This window comes from Balearica regulorum, chromosome 4, assembly GCF_011004875.1.
Source record: "Balearica regulorum gibbericeps isolate bBalReg1 chromosome 4, bBalReg1.pri, whole genome shotgun sequence".
NCBI lineage: Eukaryota > Metazoa > Chordata > Aves > Gruiformes > Gruidae > Balearica > Balearica regulorum.
The window spans coordinates 22,199,444-22,221,938 of record NC_046187.1 but is presented as its reverse complement, the minus strand read 5'-3'; the positions used below and the strand labels follow the sequence as shown (position 1 = coordinate 22,221,938).

General features: G+C 40.4%; 1 protein-coding gene across 1 annotated transcript in view; it reads left to right on the top strand.

Moving 5' to 3' along the window:
* The window catches only part of TECRL (trans-2,3-enoyl-CoA reductase like), a 67,793-nt gene extending 46,896 nt beyond the window's left edge, over positions 1 to 20,897 (top strand). The window contains exons 5-12 of the mRNA XM_010307264.2: positions 4,280 to 4,395; positions 7,021 to 7,126; positions 8,826 to 8,898; positions 10,944 to 10,987; positions 14,788 to 14,845; positions 16,176 to 16,261; positions 16,699 to 16,744; positions 18,343 to 20,897. Coding sequence (XP_010305566.1) covers positions 4,280 to 4,395; positions 7,021 to 7,126; positions 8,826 to 8,898; positions 10,944 to 10,987; positions 14,788 to 14,845; positions 16,176 to 16,261; positions 16,699 to 16,744; positions 18,343 to 18,470 — 657 coding nt within the window. The 3' untranslated portion in view covers positions 18,471 to 20,897. The remainder of the gene's footprint in view (positions 1 to 4,279; positions 4,396 to 7,020; positions 7,127 to 8,825; positions 8,899 to 10,943; positions 10,988 to 14,787; positions 14,846 to 16,175; positions 16,262 to 16,698; positions 16,745 to 18,342) is intronic.
* Positions 20,898 to 22,495: the final 1,598 nt, after the last annotated feature.

Below are 22,495 nucleotides of genomic sequence, written 5' to 3'. Positions count from 1 at the left end.
CACCAAGTCATTGCAAAATCTGCCCAGACAAGGGAAATTTCAGGTGCCCTGCATGCACTATTTAAGTTTTGTAGAATGGATCAGCCAGTTTCATAAGAACTGGAACAAAAATCATTGAATATTCAATCAGCTCTTAAGAATTCTACTACTTGATGCAAAACTGCTGTTGCTGAGGATTTTTGCAAACATGAAAATACAAAATTTTAAAAAGGTGAAGATTTAGAGATACTGCTAAAATTATGTCATTATCATCATCCCCAGGCTACTATATAGACTTAAATGAGGTAGCAAAGCATATGAAATAGAAATTAGTCCACAAATTAATAATGTTTCTTAATAATCATTAGCTCAAGAGTATTTAGGGTTGGGATTGCAAAAGGAGTCTAAGGTAGTTAGATGCTAAGTTTAATGTGATTTGGGGACTTGGGAGGGTTAAACTGCCTGTTTCTCTTGGGTTTCTCAGAAATCCTGGCTGCTCTCTGTACACTCACACATAGTAATGGTCTGTCTGTCTGATATCAGTAGATCCTCCTGTTTGTGTGGTACATACTGTCTCAGTCTGACCCTGGCTCAGACCTGCAGCTAGTGCCTTTGTCTCACATTTATCAGAGAAACTAACCTCTGCCCATTAGGTAATTTATATACTGCAGCTGCTTTTCCAAAGTTACTCAGGACACGCTTGAGCTATTTTGTGTCGCTTGCTGTGCCGAGAGCTTCGGGCAACGACCCAAAGTCATTGTCCTGGCTGCAGGTATTATCCTCATGCTACGCCTGCTGCTTCCCCTGCTTGAACCTAGGCATCCCGTTGGCAGTGGAAGGCAAAACATCATGACCAGCACCGATGAACCGGTAAACTGCCCCTACATGGCATGGAAAGAGCTGCGGGAAGGGATCAGTATGGAAAAGGCTGTATGGCCTTTCCTCAGCTCTGCTCTGCAGCTTGTCATAAATGAGATAATGTGAGACTATGCCAGAAGGCAACATGATACAAGATAGCGTGTGTTGTGTGGTATTACAGAAAGGGCATGTCATAAACATTACAGAGAGGAATTAGCTGATGCCCTCATGTGAAGATTGCTAATCTGTGGGCTGTTCATTTATAAAAGTTCTGTTGGGCTTTTTTTCAGACTCTCCCCACTCCACCCCATCTCTTTATAGCTTCCTTTTGTCCTTTTATTCCTTTTCCCAACCAGTACACAATGTACTATTAACTCACATAAAACAATCTTTCCATTCCCTGCAGCAGTCCTGTTGGGACGGTTTCAGGCACTATGCCAGCTGCCCCTACCAGCCAGAAAATTCACCTCACATTCCCTGAAATAACTTTAAAGAGCTCCTTTCACCTCTACTGCATTCATATCTCCCTAAATATACCCTCTGCCTCATAAGGTCTGGGATTATAATTGCTGGCCTGGTCATTACTTAGTTCAGCAAGGTGTTACTGGCGTGATCATCTGAACAGAGATAAAAGAAGTAAACACAATCTGGCTCATGTAAGATGAGATGCCTTGCTGGTTTGCGTATTAGCTATCCTGTATTGTTTTCCCATTTGTCTCATCATCTCTTGAATGATGGAGATGCCTACATTAGTTTTCTTTTGACATATTTCAGATTTCCATTTTGTTGCTTATGTAGTAGACGTTTCCAGTTTAAGTATTACTGAATCAGGTCTCCAAGGACCTGATAATTGAGACAGTTAAAGAAGCTTGAGTTCAGCACCCTGTATGGAGACCATGCTTGGGAGAGGTTGGATTCAAGAACAGCACTTTCTCTGTGCTACAGAGAATATGAGGTATATAGAGTATATAATACCAGACACTGGAGAGAAGGAAGTTAAGAGAACTGGGCATTCTGCAAGATATGAAATAGAGCATTCAGATATGGGAAAAAAGGGGCAATCTTCTGTTTTCTTTCTTCATGGAGTTAATGATGAGCTCAAAAGTCAAATTCTGTTGAGCTTTGTACATTGTAATAGAGATGTAATGCCTCTTTTCCTCCAGGAAAAGATATTTGTGTTTACCATCAACCACCATATTTGGCTGCACCAAATACACCAAAAAAAAATTTAGGCAGGCCCACCAGATGGTAAAGACAAAGTAATTTTCTTCTAAATATTGGATGGTTTTAACATTTCTTCAGAAGGAAAATTCTCTGTGGGTTAAATGGTCATTTTTTTTTGTTTTTTACAAAATGATATTTCTTTTGTCCCTAAAATAAAAGCTATGAAGTTACTATTTTAGGATTTTGATTAAAATTTTATTATTATTTTTACAGGATATTCTGGCAGGAAATATTATCTTAGTAATTTTGTAGGTTTTTTGAGCATCTGTAAAAATGATAGGTTGAACTTATCCTTAACTTACTCCCCAAGCCCAGCAATTAGTCAGCTATAGGATGAGTATGAAGATACTAGGTAGGCTTAATTGCATATATTCATTGATAATCAATAGTAAAATAATTGTGCTTGCCTTTGATTACCCATGGTTAAAGCCAATTGTAATCTGTCAAACAGATGATAAAAGCTGGCAGTTATGGGTGTATTTAGTGGTGCAACTCATATCTGAGAGGAAAAACTACAATGAAGCAAGCAGCTCATTCCATACGCTTACACTGGCCTGCCCAGACCATGTTATCTGCACCTCCTATACCACCTTTGTCTACGTTTAGTGTATTAGTTTTTAATAGTGGAGGCTGTCTCTTACAGTGTTCACAGAGTGCCTAACACAGTGGGCTCACAGTTAGGAATAGACCCATACAACTGCTATTAGGACAAATCTCTAATAAGCCCTTGACTGTGGTGTGTTTCACAACAACGTGGGCTTTTAGACACTCGTTGATTAAATGTTTTCATATGTACGCACACACACAACTGCTCTTGGGATCACACAGAGTTAATATAGCAGAGAAATCATGGTGTCACATGGAACAAAAGAGAATTTGACATTTTCCTGGTAGAGAACACTTCAGTCTGTTACTTTTGGAGACAGTCTTGCTATGAAAAGCTGAAATTTCAAAAAGTTTCTCCCTGTAATAGAGGAAAAGAAATGGTACTGGAGGTCCCAAATGAAGGAAACCCGACTGCAGAATATTTCTGCAGGATAACCTTTCTGTTTCAAAGCTCTTCTGAAAAGCGATTAGAGGAACAGCACACTGGGGGTCAGACCACCTGCCAAATGCTATTTTTGAGAACAGTAGTCTAAATTCAGTGTTGCTTCCTTAAGGCACAGGTATTTATCCATTACGATTCTATAGCAGTGCAAATAGACACCTTAAGGCCAAATGTCCTATTAGTTATGAATCTTTATCCCTTAAGCAACTTGAGTTATGATTTGCCAGTTGCTGGTTCTTGTAAACATGTAGGGCTACACCATTTCCATTTTATTCTGAGATTCATTCCAGTGGGGACAGATGATCAAACCCGCACCTCACATCACTCTAACCACATTTTACTTCCTCCAGCTGTTTGTAGCTTAAGAGTGTGCCCTGACAAAAAGATACAGCTGTACTAAACCAAAGCCAGAAGGTAAAACCGAGGGCGGCTCAGCACTGTAACTCCACCTTCTCTCCCTGCCCCCATATCTCCTCTAGGCTCTCTGTGGCTAGCAGGGGTGCCAGTAGGGAGATTAAATTACTACTTTCTGTTTTACAGGGTAACTAACTTGTCCAGTCTGCCCACGGCAGACTACTCCTGCTGATGCCTGCGCAGGGAGGAATCCCACTCGTTCACTGAACAAAGGCTCAAAGCACCATACATTGGGCAGGCAGGTCCTGCTCTTCCACCCACCACCAAATTTCAAGGAATGATCCCTCCCTTCCAAACGTCTCTGCTAGCAACCAGGATTCAAAGCTGTGTTCGCTTCTGTCATGCTTGGTTGGCTTTTAACTGATGTATCACTTAACTGCAAAAAACACTGGCAGAAAGCAAGCTGCCTTCAGCTTTTGGGCCTTGATTTTCTGTGTTATTTAGATTCCAAATAGGCATCTGATGGCACAGCCAAGAGTATAAAGAGGAGATAACTGTGATTTTGACCACTTTCCATGAGGCCTTCCTGACTGGGTTAATGTTCTGCACAGAAACCTCTCTCTCATTTCCTAGATGGATTTTACTTCTTTGCTAAAGAGACAGCAGAAAAAATTACATGTCATTTAAGTCCTCAAAATGAAACCAAAATGACATTTGAAGGATGAATAGGTGTCGTGGATAGGTGTATTCTTTTTGTCATGCCTTTATTGGTACAATTTCCTACTCTGATACAGCTATTTTCTTTTTAATTTCTAGTTTTTTCTAACAGAATACACCGGGCCTCTTCTAATATATCTGCTCTTTTACATTCGTCTCTCAACTATTTATGATCAAGTGGAGAGTACGAAGAACTTCCGCCACCCAGTGGTTCAGTAAGTGACACCTGTGGGAGCTGTTTTCCTGGAGGACAGGGAGCCAGAGGGATGCAGACTGCATTTCCAGGGCTGAGGAGGTTGCAGGGGGTGTGAGGCTGCGTGCAAGGTCTCAGAGTCAGTGGGAGTTTCAGATTGTTCTCATCTACAGTGGTTCAGCATTTTAGCAGTGCTCGTAAGCCTGACCAAAAATGGGATCCCAGCTACAACGGTCACGGCACCTGGTCACAATGGGAGATGTAGTATTTTCCCCAAATAGTGTGCGCTCTAGACACACAGCCTGAACAGAAGGTGAAACAAGAGGGGAACAAGACTTCAGGTGTCCCACTCCCAGTCTCTTTACAGCGCATTCCCACTCATAAAGTGAGTTACATCAGCATCCAGCACTGAAGATAACTACCCCCATGCCAGCTCGCACCTAGGCACAACAAGGAGGAATTTCGAGAGGTCTGCATCTCATGAGTCAGGTCAAGAACAACTGAGAAACTCAAAAGAAGCACTGCAGGAATTCAGAACTGGTAATCTGATTTTTGAAACTAACCTCTTCAAACTGTGATTGTTCCCCAGGGCAATACGCAACATATTTGAGTTCTGAAAGACTTATAAAAAATCAAAGACTGAAGTGGCAAAACAAAAATAAGAGCTCAGCCACTGTTATAGAACAGTGAAGAGCACAGGTTGTATCTAGCTGCGCAGAAACAAATCAGAGGAGCTCATATATAAGTGTAAACCAGATAGCTTTGCTTCTCTCCATCACTGGAACAGTAATGCTAAGAAGGAAAATTAAAGTGCTCCAATATAACACAGTAGGAGCTGACCACAAGGAAAGGCAACCTGCTTAGGCTGCTAGAACTCAAGAGCATGCCAACAAGCAATGAAGAGAGGACAGCCAACCAAGATTATGACCTTCGACAGCCCCTGCCATTCCCAAGCCTTTTGAAAGACTCTGGAAGAAACAAAGCAGACCTGATCGATGGGAGGGATTAAGAACTGTTACAGACAAGAAAGTGGCAAGCAGCTATACACAGTAACTGCCAGGGAGGTTCAAGACGCTGCCGCCACCAACTGTACCCCTCCACAGGATGGTGGTTAATGCACCAGGCAGGCTGGGAACTTTCACACTTAAGGAACTTATTTTTCTTCAGTGTGATTGTCCCCATTCTGGGGGATTAGTGCCTGGCAGAGGGGTTGAACATGATCAAGGAAAGCTTGTTGGCTGCGTAAGTTGGAGGACTGGATGTGGGAGGGCACACAGGGAACTAGGAGCCTCAAGGAACTGTACAGCTTTCCCACAACACTTTTTCCACACTATGACTGCAGAATCAATGGAGCTGGTATACAGCAGAGAAACAGAGTGAGTAATAATACCGTTTACAGACAGAGGAACAGAGACTTGGAGACACATTAGGGGAGTTAGTGGAGCTGGGAATGAGAACACAGAATAGTTGAATTCAAATCCAGACCTGCGAGATGCTTGCCTTCCTTCTCTTGCTCATACACTTAGAAGGAGAGTTTCTGGTAGCACAGAAGAGCCAGTAATACCTTTACCGTCTTTTAAGTGGGCAAGGGGTGTGCAGAATCTTTCCAGTGACCACTCCTTAATGGGTTCATCTGAGGTCCCCCTCCTAAACCAAATTAATTTAAAAATTGCCAGCAAAGCTGGAAGTTTGCTCCAGACTTTGGATAACTCATTAATTGTTTGAAAATTTCTTAGCTCAACTCTCTCTGGTTTAATTACTTTGAAATTGTTTAATCTTTGACTCTGGCTACCATACAAGATGCATAATAAAAGTATTTGAGATTTCACATGCTGAAAACCACTTTTCATTTATGTCTTATAATTGGTTTGCAGTGAGACGGGCTCTGGTAGTACGGTAAATGTAACCAAGATAAAATGCCACCAGGAATCACTCTTGACATTTGTTTCTGGAACTCAATCTCTATGAGCTGCAACTCATTCTTGGAAGCAAATCAGGAATGCCTGTTATTGTTTCATAATCTTCCTCAAAAGAGAACCACTATAATAATTTCTACAACAATTACCTTATTTCTTTGTAACGGGCAACAAAAAAGCCATCAGAATGGATTAACTTTGCAACAAAATCTCATTTTGCGTCCACAAGGAAATGAAATACAAACTACCTCCATGCAGCTACTTGAGTTGGCAAAGGACAAGGAAACAATTCAGAAGATATTCAGAATGTTTTTAAATGTCAGACACGTGCTACAGGAGTATTAAGGTGGCCTTAAAACGTGGGAGATGTCTTTTGGAAAAACACAGCAGACGCCTGCTTGTATACACAGCTGTCCTGTTTTAATGTCTTGTCAGGGCTATGTATCACATTCAGAGCTTGAGGAGCTCTTTTTAATTCAAGGCTAGTAAAAATAAGATGCTTCCCTGCAAAATGAAAGCAACTTTGTATAACACTGAAAATGATTCAATTAATCTTTGGATCCAGATGCTTCAATTAAGACAACATCTTAAATCCCACGATTTCAGTGTGACTCTGCAGTTTTGGAATATTAGTCCTTATTCCTTTTGTGACATTAAACTGTGAAGTAATAAAAAGCAATCTTTCACTTACCTTAATTTCTTTTTTTTTTTTTTTTTTCTTCTTCTTCCAGCTTGGCCTGCTTCTGTCATTGTTTACACTACATCAGACATCTTCTGGAGACGTTATTTGTTCACAAGTTTTCGGGAGGGCACACTCCTCTGAAAAATATGATAAAGGTGACATTATGTTTATAATTTTGTGTAAGAAAGAATATCCTCATATCAAAGCAGTCCTTGGAAGAAGATAGGAAAATAAAAAACAATTTATTTTCTAGCTTCAGAAATTATGATTAGTCAAAATACAAACATAGGAAGAATTTCAGGGCCATGTCTATGATTCTATGAAATCAATGTCCATTTTAGCTCCTGCATGTCAATGTCCACTTTGACTCATCCACCCAAGGGGATGATTGTCATGTCCAGGATATTTTTCAGAGCAAATGCTATTTTATTATGAGATATACTGCTGACAAAAATCACACTCCACTTCCTCGGTGCAATATAAATATAGAGCAAGAGACAGGCCTTGCATTAGGATGCCAAAAATCAAATTACAAGTAGAAAAAAGTATATTCTCCTTCTATAGGTGGAGGCCTTGGGAAGGAAGATACTGAGCTGGCCTAAAGTCTTCTGTCTCCCAAAGCCTCCCCAATTTCAACTGTGTATCATTACTAATAAGCTTTCCTTTCTTTTATTTCACATACTCAGTCTCAGTCATTTTGTATAACCCCACTCCCCATCCCATTCAGTGTGATGTAAAGACCGTCTCTTTAAAAGTTTTGCAATATATTTAAGATTTTAGTGGAGATAAACGTATGGCCATGATAGAGGGCTTGACTTGGTTCCAGTCAGAAAGGAGGTAATGAGATGTTGTTTTACAACACACAGTGTTTAAAAAAAAAAAAAAGTTGGAATATAAGCTAAATGGCTTTGGAACCAGAGGGCCATTTCCAAAGTGATTCGTGCATTCAACAGTTACTGTTGCCCCTTGTGTCTGTGGCATGTGTAGTACAGTGGCATTGCATAAAAAGATTAAAAGAGAAAGCTTAACTTGCAGCCCTACTTATGGGATGGAGCTATAGCCAGTCCCAGCACACGGCTCTTCCTGAGGAGGTACTGAGCATGGCACCCTTAACTTAGACACGTAGAAAGGCTTTGTCCAGTCTCCAGGGTGGTTGTGGTAGTTTGGCTGGTGATTTTTGTTTTTTCTTGTTCAAAGGATGGGAGCAGTGACCCCTACACAGGCAAGAACATGATCACATTATCCCTGCTCGGTCTTTCCCAAGCCCACGGCTTCAGTCACCAAGCAAAGGCAGCTGGGGTGCTGCTTTTTAACAAGAGGATGAAGTGGGGCTGAATCTCCACAGGTGTAGATGCAGTGTGTAGGCCCAAATGTCTTTATAGGAACTGTGTACCTTTTTTTTTTTTTGCAAGGGTTAAACCAGGCCTATTCAGTTTTACTCTTTATTGTCTCAGCTGGTGTAGTGTTCTGTTTGAGTAGATCTATCTTGCTTGGAAATGCTGAGTTTAAGGTATAGTCAGCTGTTCTAACCAGCCCTAGACTTTTAATAGTACAACTCAGAGAAATGTGCCCTTCAGCAGTAGAATCAAAGAAGGAGAAAACAAATGTCAATTCCTACAACAGGCATAAAACACTTTGAACACAATCAAAAAAAATCTACACTGTACAAACTTTTATTCTTTTTTAGTGGCTTCATAGCATCTTAAAAAGATCTATATTCTTGTGACTCCAGAAGGCACTGCAAAGTCTTTCAATGGTCATCTGGGTTTTGCACTTACCAGAATTTATATTTATAAAGTTTGTACTTGCTTATTGCTCTTTCTAACAAAAAAAAGTATCTTTTGTCCATTCCAGGGCTGTGCCTTTTACTGGGGATTCACTTCCTGGATTGCATACTACATCAACCATCCGCGATATACGCCACCATGTATGTATAAGTAGAACATAAAACTGACTTTGATTTTAAAAGGTTTTTGGTATGCAACCTCAAGTCCTCCAAAATCAATACATGAGATCATATGACTATTCTAGCCAGATATTAGCCTTTACTCCCAGTCAGAAGCAAGATTGTTGTGCAGAAGGCACTGCTGCTGTGCCACTGAATGCATGTTCCTGTTCGGTGATGGTCAGTCACCGTCCAGTTTTAAGAACTGGAAATATTGGCCAAGTGGAGAAAACACGAAGATCGATATATTTTGCTCATCTTCACAATATTTGTATTAAGAATGCAAGAGAGAACTGGATCTGGCTGCATTTTCTTGGAGGAGATATTTATTTGCTAAAGGTACATCCTTTTCATGAAAATTAAGATTTATTTTTTTTTGCGAGAAACCAGTAAAAGTCAATCGGATACTGCTGATAATAATGAAAAAAAAATCCTGTTTTTTGCTTCCAGATTTCATTTATCATTTTGTTCCCACTCATTTTGTTTTATTGTTGCACTGCTGTTTCTTCATGATTTTTTCTTTGTTTACTCTTTGAACTTTTGCTCTTTTGAGCATAATTGTCATACGTTTTGTTTCTTGCTACTTTACTTTCCTTGCTACACCTTAGTCTTTCTTTTCCTCTTCATCTAATACTTATCTATGAGCTTTAGGAACAAAGGGTTTGCTTTGCCACTTTTATTTACACTCAGTTAAATTACTAATGTTTTTCAGGCAAAAATTTCTCCTACACGGCACTTAATTTTGTTTCAAAATAACACAAAAGTTCTGTTTCAAAATGATGTGATTCATTGAAATACAGTTGAATTTGGTGTGTCTTTAGTAGTAATGCTGCAAACAATGATGAAACCTCCCTAGACACGGTTTTTAGCCATTTGGGCCATCGGATCAGTAGGTGCGGCTTCTTTATAGAGGAAACCATTTATTCAAGACACAGCTTTCCTACAGAGAAAGCATTCAGAAGAAGTACTTCTAATTGCTTGCTACTGCCTTAAAATGACAATTATAGGTGCATGGACCTAATGCTGGAGACCACCAGCCCTCTGGCATAGTTAGCTGAATCACGAAAACATCGATGGTTTATTTTGGACGCAGGAGCAGGTGACCTCCACAGCCATATCCAGAGATGGCTGGTCTGGGGACAGGTAAGGAATGGCAAGCAGGTGGTTGCAGAATGCTATGCAGGAGTGGTGAATTAAACCAGGCTGACAGAGGGCCCATGAAAAACATCTGCTTAGCAGCTACATACTCACACGTTGACATGTGCTGGCTGTTCTGAGGAGTTTTAGTGCATGCCCTTGGCAACACAGAGGAGTCGTTTGCCAGCCAGAGAAAAAGAGTTCTCAAAAGTAAAAGGTCAATGAGGCTTGGTCAGGGAAGTGAGGTACATACACGTGGTTTGTGTCCCTCAGCGAGGACCAAGGTTTACTTGAGAACTGTAAACCTTTGGAGGTGAACGTGACACAGCACTACAGTGGTTTGGGGACAACGGCAAAAAAGAGAGGGCAGGAAAAGTGCAGGTAAAAATTGCAAAGGCTAAGTATATTTCTTGCATGGTGAAACTGTGAAGCAGATAGGGGCTATATAGTAAAGCCTCACTACTTTAAAAAAAAAAGTAATAGATAGGTTATGCCTTGGGCTCTCTGCTCATGGAGACAGAAGGGTGTATGGATAAGGCTGTGATTCCCAGCTTGGTTCTGCCACTGACTTTCACTTGATTCCTCCTCTTGCCCTTCCAAGGAATTTAACACCACCAGCTGCTTTGACAAAGCACTTGGATATATGAAGCTGACAAATACTAGAAAAAGTTAGGTGAAAACTGCCTTGAGATCAGTGATGAGGAGACTGGCGTTTCTAGAGTGCTGCTACTATTTGCATTGTCTTCATACTGTGTGCGATAGTACCCGTTCTTTCAGTAGAGCCTCTCAGGAAAGAAGTATTTCTGCTCCTCAGCACTATATTAATTTCACCCATAGCAAACCATGTGCATACCATAAAATGCAATTTATAATTTCATTCTGTTTTCTAGCATTTGGCCACAGACAAGTTTCATTTGCTGCCCTTGCTTTTCTGGTACGTACAAAAATGTTTGATTAATGATTGCGGAATAGGAGTAACTCACGTTTTAGCAAAATGCAGTAATGCTACCATGCATTTGTGTATATATATACATCCACGCCCACAGCCCTGTGTCCTTTGACTGGATTTAGTGATAATCTATTAAGGTTTCTAGGCCAGGAAGTCTCCTAGTACTATTTACCTATACAGAGCTTAATGTGAAGTACTGTATTTGAGAGCAATGAGAACATCATCAGCATTATTACTACTGATAATTGTGTAAACCCACAAATATTTAGACAGATTGGAACTTGCCATTTTTAAACCACTGAAGCATTACACCCTTGTAGACTTTGCAATTGTACTGTGTACCCTGAGTAACTTAACCTCAACAACTATTAATAAAAACAATCCCTCCCAAAGTGGGTTAAGCCAAGGGAAAGCACAGGTGATGAAGGATGGCTGAGACTACTGAACCTGATGTTTGAATGAACATAACCATATAGTGATACAGAGGCTCAGTAAGAAATTCTCACATGGAAATGTATATTCTCTCAATGGGCATTGCATTTGGAAATGCTGAGTGTTGACTTACCCAAGTAAGCATGGGTCAGTAGCCAAAACAGTCAGCCTCTTTGAAAAGCAGATACAGATCAGTCTCCAGAAATATAACAAGAAGATGGGACATTAACGTGTTTAGGCTCCTTCAGGCAAACACTGTTCAGAAAAGCATTTAAAGAAGTCCTTAGCAATATTTAAATGCTTTTGTAAATTGGGACCCTTAAAGATCACAGTTTTAGCAGTGTTTGTCTCTGGGGCTCGGCCATGCAGTTCTCAGCTTTTCCTGCCCCAATAAGGGACCAAGAAAATGCTCACAAGAAGTTCATGCACTCAATGAGTCTGTATAGCCGAAAGCAATAATCCTGTGCTACGGAGACAGGAGGTTGTGGCAGCAGTAGGCAGTGGTGTGCCCAGACATTACTGTCTGCGCCCTTCCCAAGCCCTGGGGTTACTTGAAACCAAGCAAACCACTTGTCTGAATATTCAGTGCTACCAGTAAAAGTAGTCCTTGTCAAAATCTCTGCATAGAAAAAGTCTCCTTTTCTAATGAAACATCCTTCCTCTCCTCAATGTAACATGCGCTGCTATAGCTTTTATGGAAAATGTTGCCACCAAGCAAAGAGATGAGTCCCGTTGGGGGTATTTGCTATATAATATGGCCGTCCCCTTCGGATCTGCATCAGCACCTGGTATGTGGTCTGAATTCTTCAACCCTTTTGAGAACTTCCTACCCATGGAAGCTCAAAATGTTTCCCTTTCAGACCTTGTTCTGGCAGGTTCACAGAAAATGAATTTTAAACAACAACATACAAAATAAAATAAATTGAAGCTGTTTTCACAGGTTTCTAAAACATATGAATAAAATATTTGGAAGATTTCTCCCCCCACCCCCCCCCCCCCCCCCCTTTTAAGGCTTGTCTTTATTACATATCCTGATTTAAGCATATACATCTGCAGCTGCTGTAAACAACAGTACTGAGTAATTTGAAGACTGTCAGCAGGCCCTTCTGAGAGATTCTCATAGAGAATTCTCATAGATTCGCATAGATTCTATGAGAGATTCTCATAGATTCTTCACAGAGAAATTACTCTAATCTTTGCAGGGACGTTTTTCTCGTAGGGTACACATAGAATGTAAAGAGGGGGAACAGTATGTAGACTTCAGTATTTTGTCATCATAAATACAGTAAGCCTTTTTTCTGCTATTCCCCACTGCCCCGTATTTTATATCTGAGGCACTGACTAAGGACTAGCTTACATTTAGCAGTACTTCTTGATACAGAGCATTAGCAGCCACATTTCTAAAGAGGGACATAAGAGCTAATTACAGCAGAATGCAGCTGCAGAGTCAAAGGTAAGCCAATAAAAATCCCTGCAGAAATGCCCTTTGCTTGTTTTACTTATAATTGATTATAAAATTAGTAGGTATTAACCATAGTGTGTGAATCTCTCTTGCTCCACAATAGTAGGGGCATTGCACATTTCAGTATGTATAGTGTTTCACAAAAACACTTCTAACTTTGAAATTTTTTTCTTTAAAATAATAGTAATCAGAAAAAATCATGTTCCTAGCTCATAATTGGAAGTACGTAAATTAAAATTACTTCTATTGCTATGGCTAAAATTATAGCTTCTGATATGGTGTTTTATAATAGAATTTCCTTTTCTGGCTATTTAATGTTTTACATCTGGTGTTTATGATAGATGACAGCCAGTTAGTTGTAATTAAAAAACATAAAAAGACTGCAGGATTTGACCCATGACTACATATCCATTCAGAATAATAGCTTTGCTAATAGAACTGATTTAAACTTTCCTAACAAAACTCACAGAAATCTCTCTGCAAAAAAGGGGAAAATTTTTCAGCAATGCTGTCTACAATGTTATTTCAGATAATGGCACATTTCAATATAAAATGAACTTACATATTCCTTTCAGTTAGTTTTAATTGAAGTTTGTTATAGATGACTTTCAGAATTGGCTTAAAAAAATTACAGTTGTATTTTTTTTCTGTATTAATTTTGTGACTTTACACTTTTAATACCACTAGGTTTTAGCACTTTTCCTTTTATCTTAATTTCTTAATTTTTTCCAGCCTTGCAAAATTTAGAATGACAGATGATATAAGAAAACACAGCTTTTTAACACTGCATTTTTTCAATTTGAGAGAAGAGATCAGTCTTCAAACCCAGAAATGAATAAAAAAGTTCAATTCAGTCCAAGATTGAAATGTATACAGCATTTTAGTTTTCTTCATAAAGCAGGGGAAAAATGAAAACCATAAAATTAGATTGTTGTACTCATAGGTTTTCTTTTTCAGGAATTGATACTGGTTTTCATACCAGTTCCCACTGCAAATATGGGTAGTAATTGTTTTTGATTTTACAGTAGTTGTAATTGATGAAGTGCTCAAAATCACAAGCAAATCTGAAATCACCTTGCACTACATTCTGTATAACCAAGTGAGGAGACATGGTACCTCTTCACAGACATTCACAGACATGGTACCTCTTCCAAACATTTAAACTGTCTAAAGATTAAAGACCAAGTTCAAGAGGTTGGTTAGGGCTGGAAATGGCGTAACCAGGGTAGCAGAACCAGGAATAATGCTGGCTCCCTTCATTTATCAGTTCCGGACTACTATCCATTCAACCAGTCTGCCCCTCAGAGAACCACTGCCTTTTTATTCACCCTATTTTTCCTTCCTCTATGACTTACCTAGAGACCTGGTTACGGTGCTCTGTAACCAGTGCAACAAGGGCGTTAGGCTGAACACCTTTGAAAGTGTGCGTAGGAAGAGGGTAAGGACATTGACTCGTGACATCTTTACAAAACCAGTGGTAGACTTTTCACCTGCTTCTTTGCAGGCTGGATTAAATTCATCCTGACAACAATGTTCAGTTTAGAGGAGTATCTTGCTAAATTCCTTAGACCCCAGGGAGCCTCTCTGATCTCCCCAGACCAAAGCACGTTGCAGATGCTGGGCATGGAACCACACCGAAGGCTTGCTTGCACTGAGCTCTACGGAGCTGAAACATTGGCTTTCACCCCAGGCTGCACCCACGGTGCTCACTAGACACTTGTGCGTTTGGCAACGCTCACAGAACGTATTTCCCATGGGACTGTCATTTCGGAGTACATATTGTTTTGGATACCGAGACTAAGCTGTAATGGGGGAATTCTGGTTATGCACTGCAACAGTTACTGCAGCATTTTAGGCATACAACTGAAAATATGTTTTTAATGTCTTGCAGATGTGTGAAGCTGGAAATCACTTTATCAACGTAACTTTAGCTCACCAAAATCATTCAGGTCTGTCTTTGTTTCCTATTTATCTATTTAAGAGTGAAGTGTGCTTAACCTATCCATCTTCTGTTGATATACAGTAATTTATGTATCTACAGCCATAGAATAAAGAAAGATGAAGGTAACACGCCATTTGCACAACATCTTCAAAATAAATGTGGCGACAAGGAAATATTAGCATGACTGTTGTTGTTCCAAAGTTTATAGTAAATTTATCTTAATTATACACAACTGCAATTTAAATATGGATTTAAGAATGGAAGTTCTCTAAAGCATCCTGTTGGCGGACAACAGAGGATTCCATTTTAAATAAGTTTCAAAAACTTTTTGACTAGATTGCAGAGTTTTTAGATACATTCATCTCATGCAAAGACACACACACATATACAAACACACAGACTCATGAATACCTACACAGGCATCAAAGTATATGTATGCTCTTAAAAGGATGTTCCAAGCATGGGTTTTCAGGGTCTTTTGTACCATGAGAATAAAAGTTATACTATAGATATAGTAGAAAGTAAAATATTTTTTCAGATAATAATAGTATAATTTTGCATTATAACACCCTATTCAGGAAAATACTTCACCACAGTATGATCAACTACACACACTGAAGTCAGTTTCCATTCAGGAAAGGTTTTGATGTGCTGTGGTTAGGCAGGTGCTTATATTGTTTGTTGCAAGGCGCCTAAATCAGTTTAAAAGCAGCAAGAGCCAAATAATGTGTTCTCAATGCCCACAAGTATTAAAGATAGCATTGCTGCCAGAACTTAAAAACGAAGCGTTGCATAGGTGGCATTTTGCGTGAGCATTATCAGTGGCTTAGAGAGTCATGCTGTTAGCTCTGGAGTTGTTTTCCTGTTCTACCCTGGAATGCAGGATGAGGATGCGAGAGGGGACAGGTTCGCATTCCTGGGTCAGGCTGAATAAGATACAGCTGCATCCTTTATATGCCACAAGAGTGCCCTTAGCCCTCGCCTGCCAGCTAGTCCACATTAAACTACCTGTCTCTCTCTTCCTCTGAACAAAGGTTGCATCCTTTGGACATGGCAGACCTTTCCTGTAAAAAGTGATACATGGCTCGCTAAGCAGCGTTCTCACTAGAATAAATACAGCTTTTGCTGTCTCAAAAGATTTTACTGAAACTTTTTTAACAAGTTGTACTCTGGGAGCATTGGCCAAGGGTATGGCTGTTACATAGGCAAATTATGATAAGGTTCTGTTCCCCTCCCTGTACTGAAACTGGTTTTGTCCATTTGTTTTTTTTTCTTTCTTTCTTTTTCTTTGGCCTTTTTTTTTTTTTTCTTCTCTTTTTTTTTCCCCTTTCATAAAGGAAGTAAAGCCTGTTTTCCAAGTCCAACCTACAACCCCTTCACGTGGCTCTTCTTGCTGGTGTCCTGTCCCAACTATACGTATGAGGTACATGACTTTCTTCTGCTTATATGCAAAGGGTAGGTGGTTACTGTGTTTCAGCCTTTGCCTGCAGAAAATCTGCAATGCCTCCATGCAGTTCCCTTTGCACATCAATCATTACGTTCTGTATGTCAGACTCTCCTTGCTCCAAAATGTTTCTCGACCAGACCCTTCTCTTCCCTCACATCAATTGCGTGGCTTTTGTGTGTATTCCCCTCCACTACAGACTCTCCAGTGATCCAAGGATTTACCACCCATCTCTTCACCCCCATCCAGCACACTGCAGGGGGGTCCCTTTCTAGCTATTTTTCCTCTCTTGTTTCCAGTATGAGTATCACCCTCTTCTTCCAGGGGGAGCTTTTGAGGAAGTGGTCACTTTTGAAAATTTGCCCTTTTGCTTTACAGAAAGTATACAATTAATGGTGCCTTTTTCATTGCAACAGGTTGGATCTTGGATTAGTTTCACAGTGATGACACAAACCCTGCCAGGTAAGGTTGAAACAGAATGAAGATAGCCTCTAGATTGTTGTTTGCAGAAGTGAACTCTGAAAATCTAAAATTTGCCACAAATTTTTTGGCATATGAAATATTGGCATCAAATCTCCCCTGTGTCATCACTGTATAAACCTTCAAAGTGCTACTCAGAAACCTGTGGAGAGCACAAATGCTACTGTAACACCTTCTTTTGATCAAAATCTGCTCTCGGCTTTTTTGTGAATTATTGTCGTTTCTTCTGTTTCCACTGTGAAAACAGACTTTGAAATTTAGGGGGGGGGGGGGGGGGAAGCCAGTATTCTTCACTTAGAGTCAATAATTTTTGATATATTTATTTGATATTTGATAAATTTATTTGCATTTTAAATCTGGAATAATACTTCTAATAGGGAGAGGAAACAGATGTACTTAGTATTTCAAAAGAGGAAAGACACATACGTTCCTGGTAGGATTTCCCTGTTTGCTTATATCAGGCAGCCAGCTTGTAACAGCAGCCTGCTTAGTAGCATTTGCAACTCTTGCTCAGTACTTTCCTGCATCCTTAGAGACCTAAATACCCATACAAATATGGTCCCTGGGACTTAACTCTCCAAAACATTCACTTTTTAATTATTTTTCTATTCCAAAATAGAAACCTGTAAAAGCTACTTGCAAAAAGTAGCCCCACATGGTTTACAAATGAAAAAGAAAGGAATTTCAAAAGTGGATTAAACTGCATCACGCAAAATTTAAACTTTTAATTTTGTTTGAAAAGATACAACATTTTTTGTGCTTTAGGCTCTGGTATGGGAATGACCTGAGAGTTTGTGGACATTGTAGGGCTGCGTTTATGAGGGCAGGGAGCAGCAACATATGCGGCACACACATCCTTGCTGTAACTGTCCCAAGCATAACTTGACCAGATGCCAAATGACTGTTTCTGATCCACCAGCTCATTTTAAGGAAGAAAGCATAATGAATTTGCAAAAAGCACCTGTAAAAGCATTCCCCATTTGGTGCCAGTAAACCCAAAGGGGGAGGTACCCGAGAGACCACTTACTGGCTCCTGTCAACCACAGCAGGGTCCTGGGCATCTATAGTTGTTAGACTTTGTGAGACCACGCTGCCAGGCAACTAAATATGTTTGTGCACCTATTGCCTACTTGCTCCAGGGCTGAGCTCCCCCTCCATTCAACAGGAAGTTACAGCACAACTCCCTGTTATGGTTGGGAGCCAGAGGTAAAAGCAAAGAAGTGTTATAGGCCAAAAGGAAACCAGAAGAATAGTTGAGAGGGGCCATCGGTAATTCTGTGTTGAGACGGCACCATGCCCAAGGAGGCCTTGTGATTTATGGTGAAGTCATAGGTGACACAGGCTGTGTCTAATAAATGTGAACATCATCTGTGTGCATTCTGACGTGGAGGCTGAGCCTTGGGCTATGGTATATCAGCAACTGCGAGGCTGAGAGCAAGGGCAGAGTTAACTTGTCTCTGCCCACAGAAGAGACTCCAGACTTTTCTATAAACCTTCTTTTATTCACAGAAACAGTCATTGAAAGAAGACACATGATCTTTTTTTTTCTTTTTCTTTTTTTTTCTCTTTTTCCTTGGTAGTTGGCATTTTTGCCTTCCTGATGGTCATCCAGATGTCTCTCTGGGCCCAGAAGAAACACAAGCTGTACCTGAAGAGATTTTATCCAGAGGTGCGGAGAAAAGCAGCTATGATTCCTATCATCTTCTAAGCTCTTCACAAGAGTTGGAGCCTAAGCGTACAGTTCAAAAGCTAACACAGAGTAAATGAGCCATTTCATTCAGTAACCAAAGTGGATCAGAGGAAGAACTACTGGATATCTTTTTCAGAAAATTAACAGTTCAAGATGAAGAGCTTTTAATTAAATGAAAAAATGAAGCTCTTGAATTCTCGGTTCCTGCTAAAAGATATGATTTAATTAGGTTTTCTGTAATGGAGATAATTGGGAAGGGACAAGAAAATTGCTTATATTGAATGTTAGGCTAGATATTTAGCTGGTGTAAATGGGCACAGATGCCGTTAGAATTAACAAGTCCAGATCATCTACATGCATTCAGGTCTGGTAATTTTAAGGTTCAGTGTTAGATGTTGACAAGAGTCTTGGATTTTTTGCATCAGATGATGTTTCACAGCCTTATTTTTATTAAACTGTACAGACGCAGCACGTTCTGCCTCAGCTCCTCTAAAGCATCACATCAAAGAACGACCGCTATGGTATTAACACAGTTTAGTCTAGCTTTACAAGGTTTTTCTTTCTTTCCTTTTTTTTTTTTTTTTTAGTTGAATCTCATAGCAAATTGTTCAATACAAATTGGCTGGAATTGATCACTGCAGAGACGTCTGGCTTTCTTTTATTTTCAGGTAGGCAGATCAGCCCCATGATTCCAGGAGGGGACTGTTTCTCAGGTGCCTCCCATCTTGCTACTAATTTGCAGCATGACCTTGGGTACATCATTTAAGTCCATCCCCCTTTCTCACATTGAACAGTTCTGGAAATAGCAGAAGACTTTCTGGACTAAGAAGTGTGTTAAGATCCCCATGTCTGGATGCAATCGAGCACTGAACGCCATACACTTTACTTGTATCAAGCACTGTGAAATCCTTGGGCACAAGGTGAACCAGAGTACAGCTCGTTATTGAAAGGGAAAGGGATCCTGCCAAATGCAGTTCAGTCCATATCTGAACTGCCTCAGATGGACACTGCTGAAAGGCTTCTGCTCCCCTTCAATTTGGTCAGTCTCTATCTGCTACTTTGCTTTCCAGGACATTATTTTTTAAGGAATTCTCTGGGCTTGTTATTCAAGTCTTGAAAACTCTGTTTAGCTCCATTTGCAAATCAGTGGCATCCATGTCATCCAGAAGCACAATTTTTAGCAATTTTAGTTACGGAAAGCAAAAGAACCAGAACTGCTTCAGCAAGTATTAAGATATGGAGAGTTAGGGCATTAAGCCCAGTTTTCCTTCTGTTTCTGTTGCACATTTATCAGTGTCTTTTGACTCCCTTAGGCTGGTGAAAAAGGTTGCCTAAAGAACTTTAATCATTAGAGAAACACCGGAGTACACAAGCAAGGCAGGCAGTTTGTCTCCTAAAGGCGCTGTTATCTTCGTGCCAGCTCAAGTGTTCTAACGAAGTTAATTTGCCCAGTAAATTGGGTTCATATCCTTCTTCTAATGTCTAACTCGCAACACTTATCCTATTAGCCACTGTAACTCAATTTCATCTTGGTAATGTAAATAAATCACTTTCCACATTTTTTTTTAACTTGTAACCTGTGAACACCTCAAATTTTTTATTCCTCTCAATGGAAAACCCGAGTCAGAGTGAACATCCAGTTCTCTAACCCAGACTGCTAATAAAGACCTATTTTTGAAAAATTATTTTCTGTACTCATTAGTCACTTATACCTAACAACAATAGTTATGAAACCCATATTTTTTCAGGCCAGTGATAGATGCATGAGTCAAGACTGTTGTCTATTTTTTTTAATCCAGCCACTGGGATTGTTTTCATTTCATGTTTATTAAATGTCTCATTTTAGCAATCTTAAAGTTTAAAATAGTTCATGTGGGAGTGTTACTTGCCAAAATTACTTGCTTTTCTGTTAGTCTCTTGATTACAATGGCTGCAGCTTTACGTCTATTCAAGGCAGGTTTCCAGAGTGATTCCAATTGCTAGGAGTGGGGTTCCTGTTCAACAGTTAGCTTAGGCAAAGGAAGTACTTCAGGAATTGTTTACCTCCCTGCTTATTAGCTCGTCACTCGTTACATGGGGTGGGGGTGAGAAGGGTTTTGGCTCCTGTCATAAATGGCTAAAGTTCCAAAATGGGGGTAAGAGCAAACACTAGGTAAGAGCAAATGAAGATATGTTACAGAAGGCTGTCTCATAAACATGGCAGATATTTTGAGATTCATCAATGGGGGGCTGAACAGCTAAAATTGCTCTGAACAGTGTTAAATGGCTTCACAAATAGCAATAAATTCAGCTTCCTGCACCTCCACAGATCTTTCTGTATTACTCTGCCCTCTCTGATTTTCAGGGCAAGTTCCATGTGATTAGAACAGGTAAGTTAACTTCCTGGCATGGGGGACATGTTTTGCTTCAAAACAAAAAGTATATAAAAGTAGTTGTTTTGATAAATATTTTGGGGGCCTTTCTTTTGGAAAAAAACCCACAAACCCACAAAAAACCACCAACCAATCAACCAAACAAAAAAAAAAAAACAGGCAAAAATTTAAGTATCACTATATAAAAAGTCGCGATGATTGACAGTGATTTTAGCAAGAAGCACCATGCACCTTTTGAACCAAAACAATTGTCTCCACAGAAATGTTTTCATGGCAAAGTTTGCAATGACTGTGCTGATTACCTGGGGGGGGAAAAAAAGCCTTATCGAGCTCTAAATATACTTGTATTTCTTGTATTAGGGGCTGATGAGGAAGTAAATGGTTAACTGCAAATTCCATTGGCAGTATTTTCTCTTAAGCCAAGACCAACTTTTTCAGAGCCATCAGCAGAAGGAAGGCACAGGAAAGACCACACCACTACCAGAATGTCATTGTGTTTCAGGGTCAAAGGGAAGGAGTCAACGTCCAACATGAGCCATCAGATGCAGCTTGGGTAGTTGCTCCCCACTTTGGCCACATTTAATACAGAGCCACTTGACAGGCATTGCTGAGGATGTCGCCATGCATCCAATACGCTGGAGTGCATGGAAAAGGGAGAATAATCAAGACAACATAAATTACATTTTGCAATCCTGCTTCTCCATGAGGGCCATGAAATCCACTACTTGCAACAAAAAGCAATTTTTCCCTTTGCCTTTGAGCTAAATCCCTTTCTGATGCCGTTTTCCTCAGTTTTTGCATCTGGAAAGGTGACAGATCGCAGGGCAGTGAGCCCAGTGCCCGCGGTGCCCTGCCCTGGCCTTTGCTCCCAGGGCCAGCCTGAGCTGCCATGTGGCTTCTGTCAGCCCCACAGCTCTCCTAGCAGCTCGTAGAGGCAAATTACGGCATTTGTCACAAAAAGCAGGAGGCAGCAGCACTGTTCAGCAGAAAAATTGAGTGGTTAAAGTTGGAAACACGTTCTGGTTAGATATAAGGAGCCAGTGCAATCACTGGCACAGCTAGGCCCACATATATAGGGGCAATTTCTGCTCAATGCTCCTCAGAAGCTAAGACATCTAAGTCAAGAGACCACAAATAAAGCAAGATACAGAGACATTGGGCCTACTAGACAACAGTTTTGGGGGGACTGTGTGAAAATAAATGAAGTCCTAATGGGTCCTTCCTGGCCTGCCCAACAAGGACCGTGTGAAGTACATTGCTCGGCCTGTGCGCTCAAAGTGTATCTCAAAATAATCACTTCCTGGTCCACTCGGGGGGCACTGCTCAACATCCGGGTCCCTCCGTGTTCACCCTGCAGCTGGGTGAACTCGAACCAGAAACTCCAGAAACTGGATTCCTGTTGTGATCCTCTACATGGGCAATTCGCATCTTTCCCAAAGTATTCCCAAGACACTCAAATTCAGGAGCCTGAAGTTAAGCCTTCAGATACACACTTCTGCATTTTCGTGGCTTGCTCTTACCGTGAAATGGCAACCTGGAAAAGAGCAGGCACCAGCTCAGGCTTCCTGGCGATGCAGGAAGGTGTTGTGATGGGGAACTGAAGTGGCAGATGCTCCTGTACACAACTTGGCAGCCTATATTTGGATCCCCAGTTTGAAAAAGCCTTTAAGA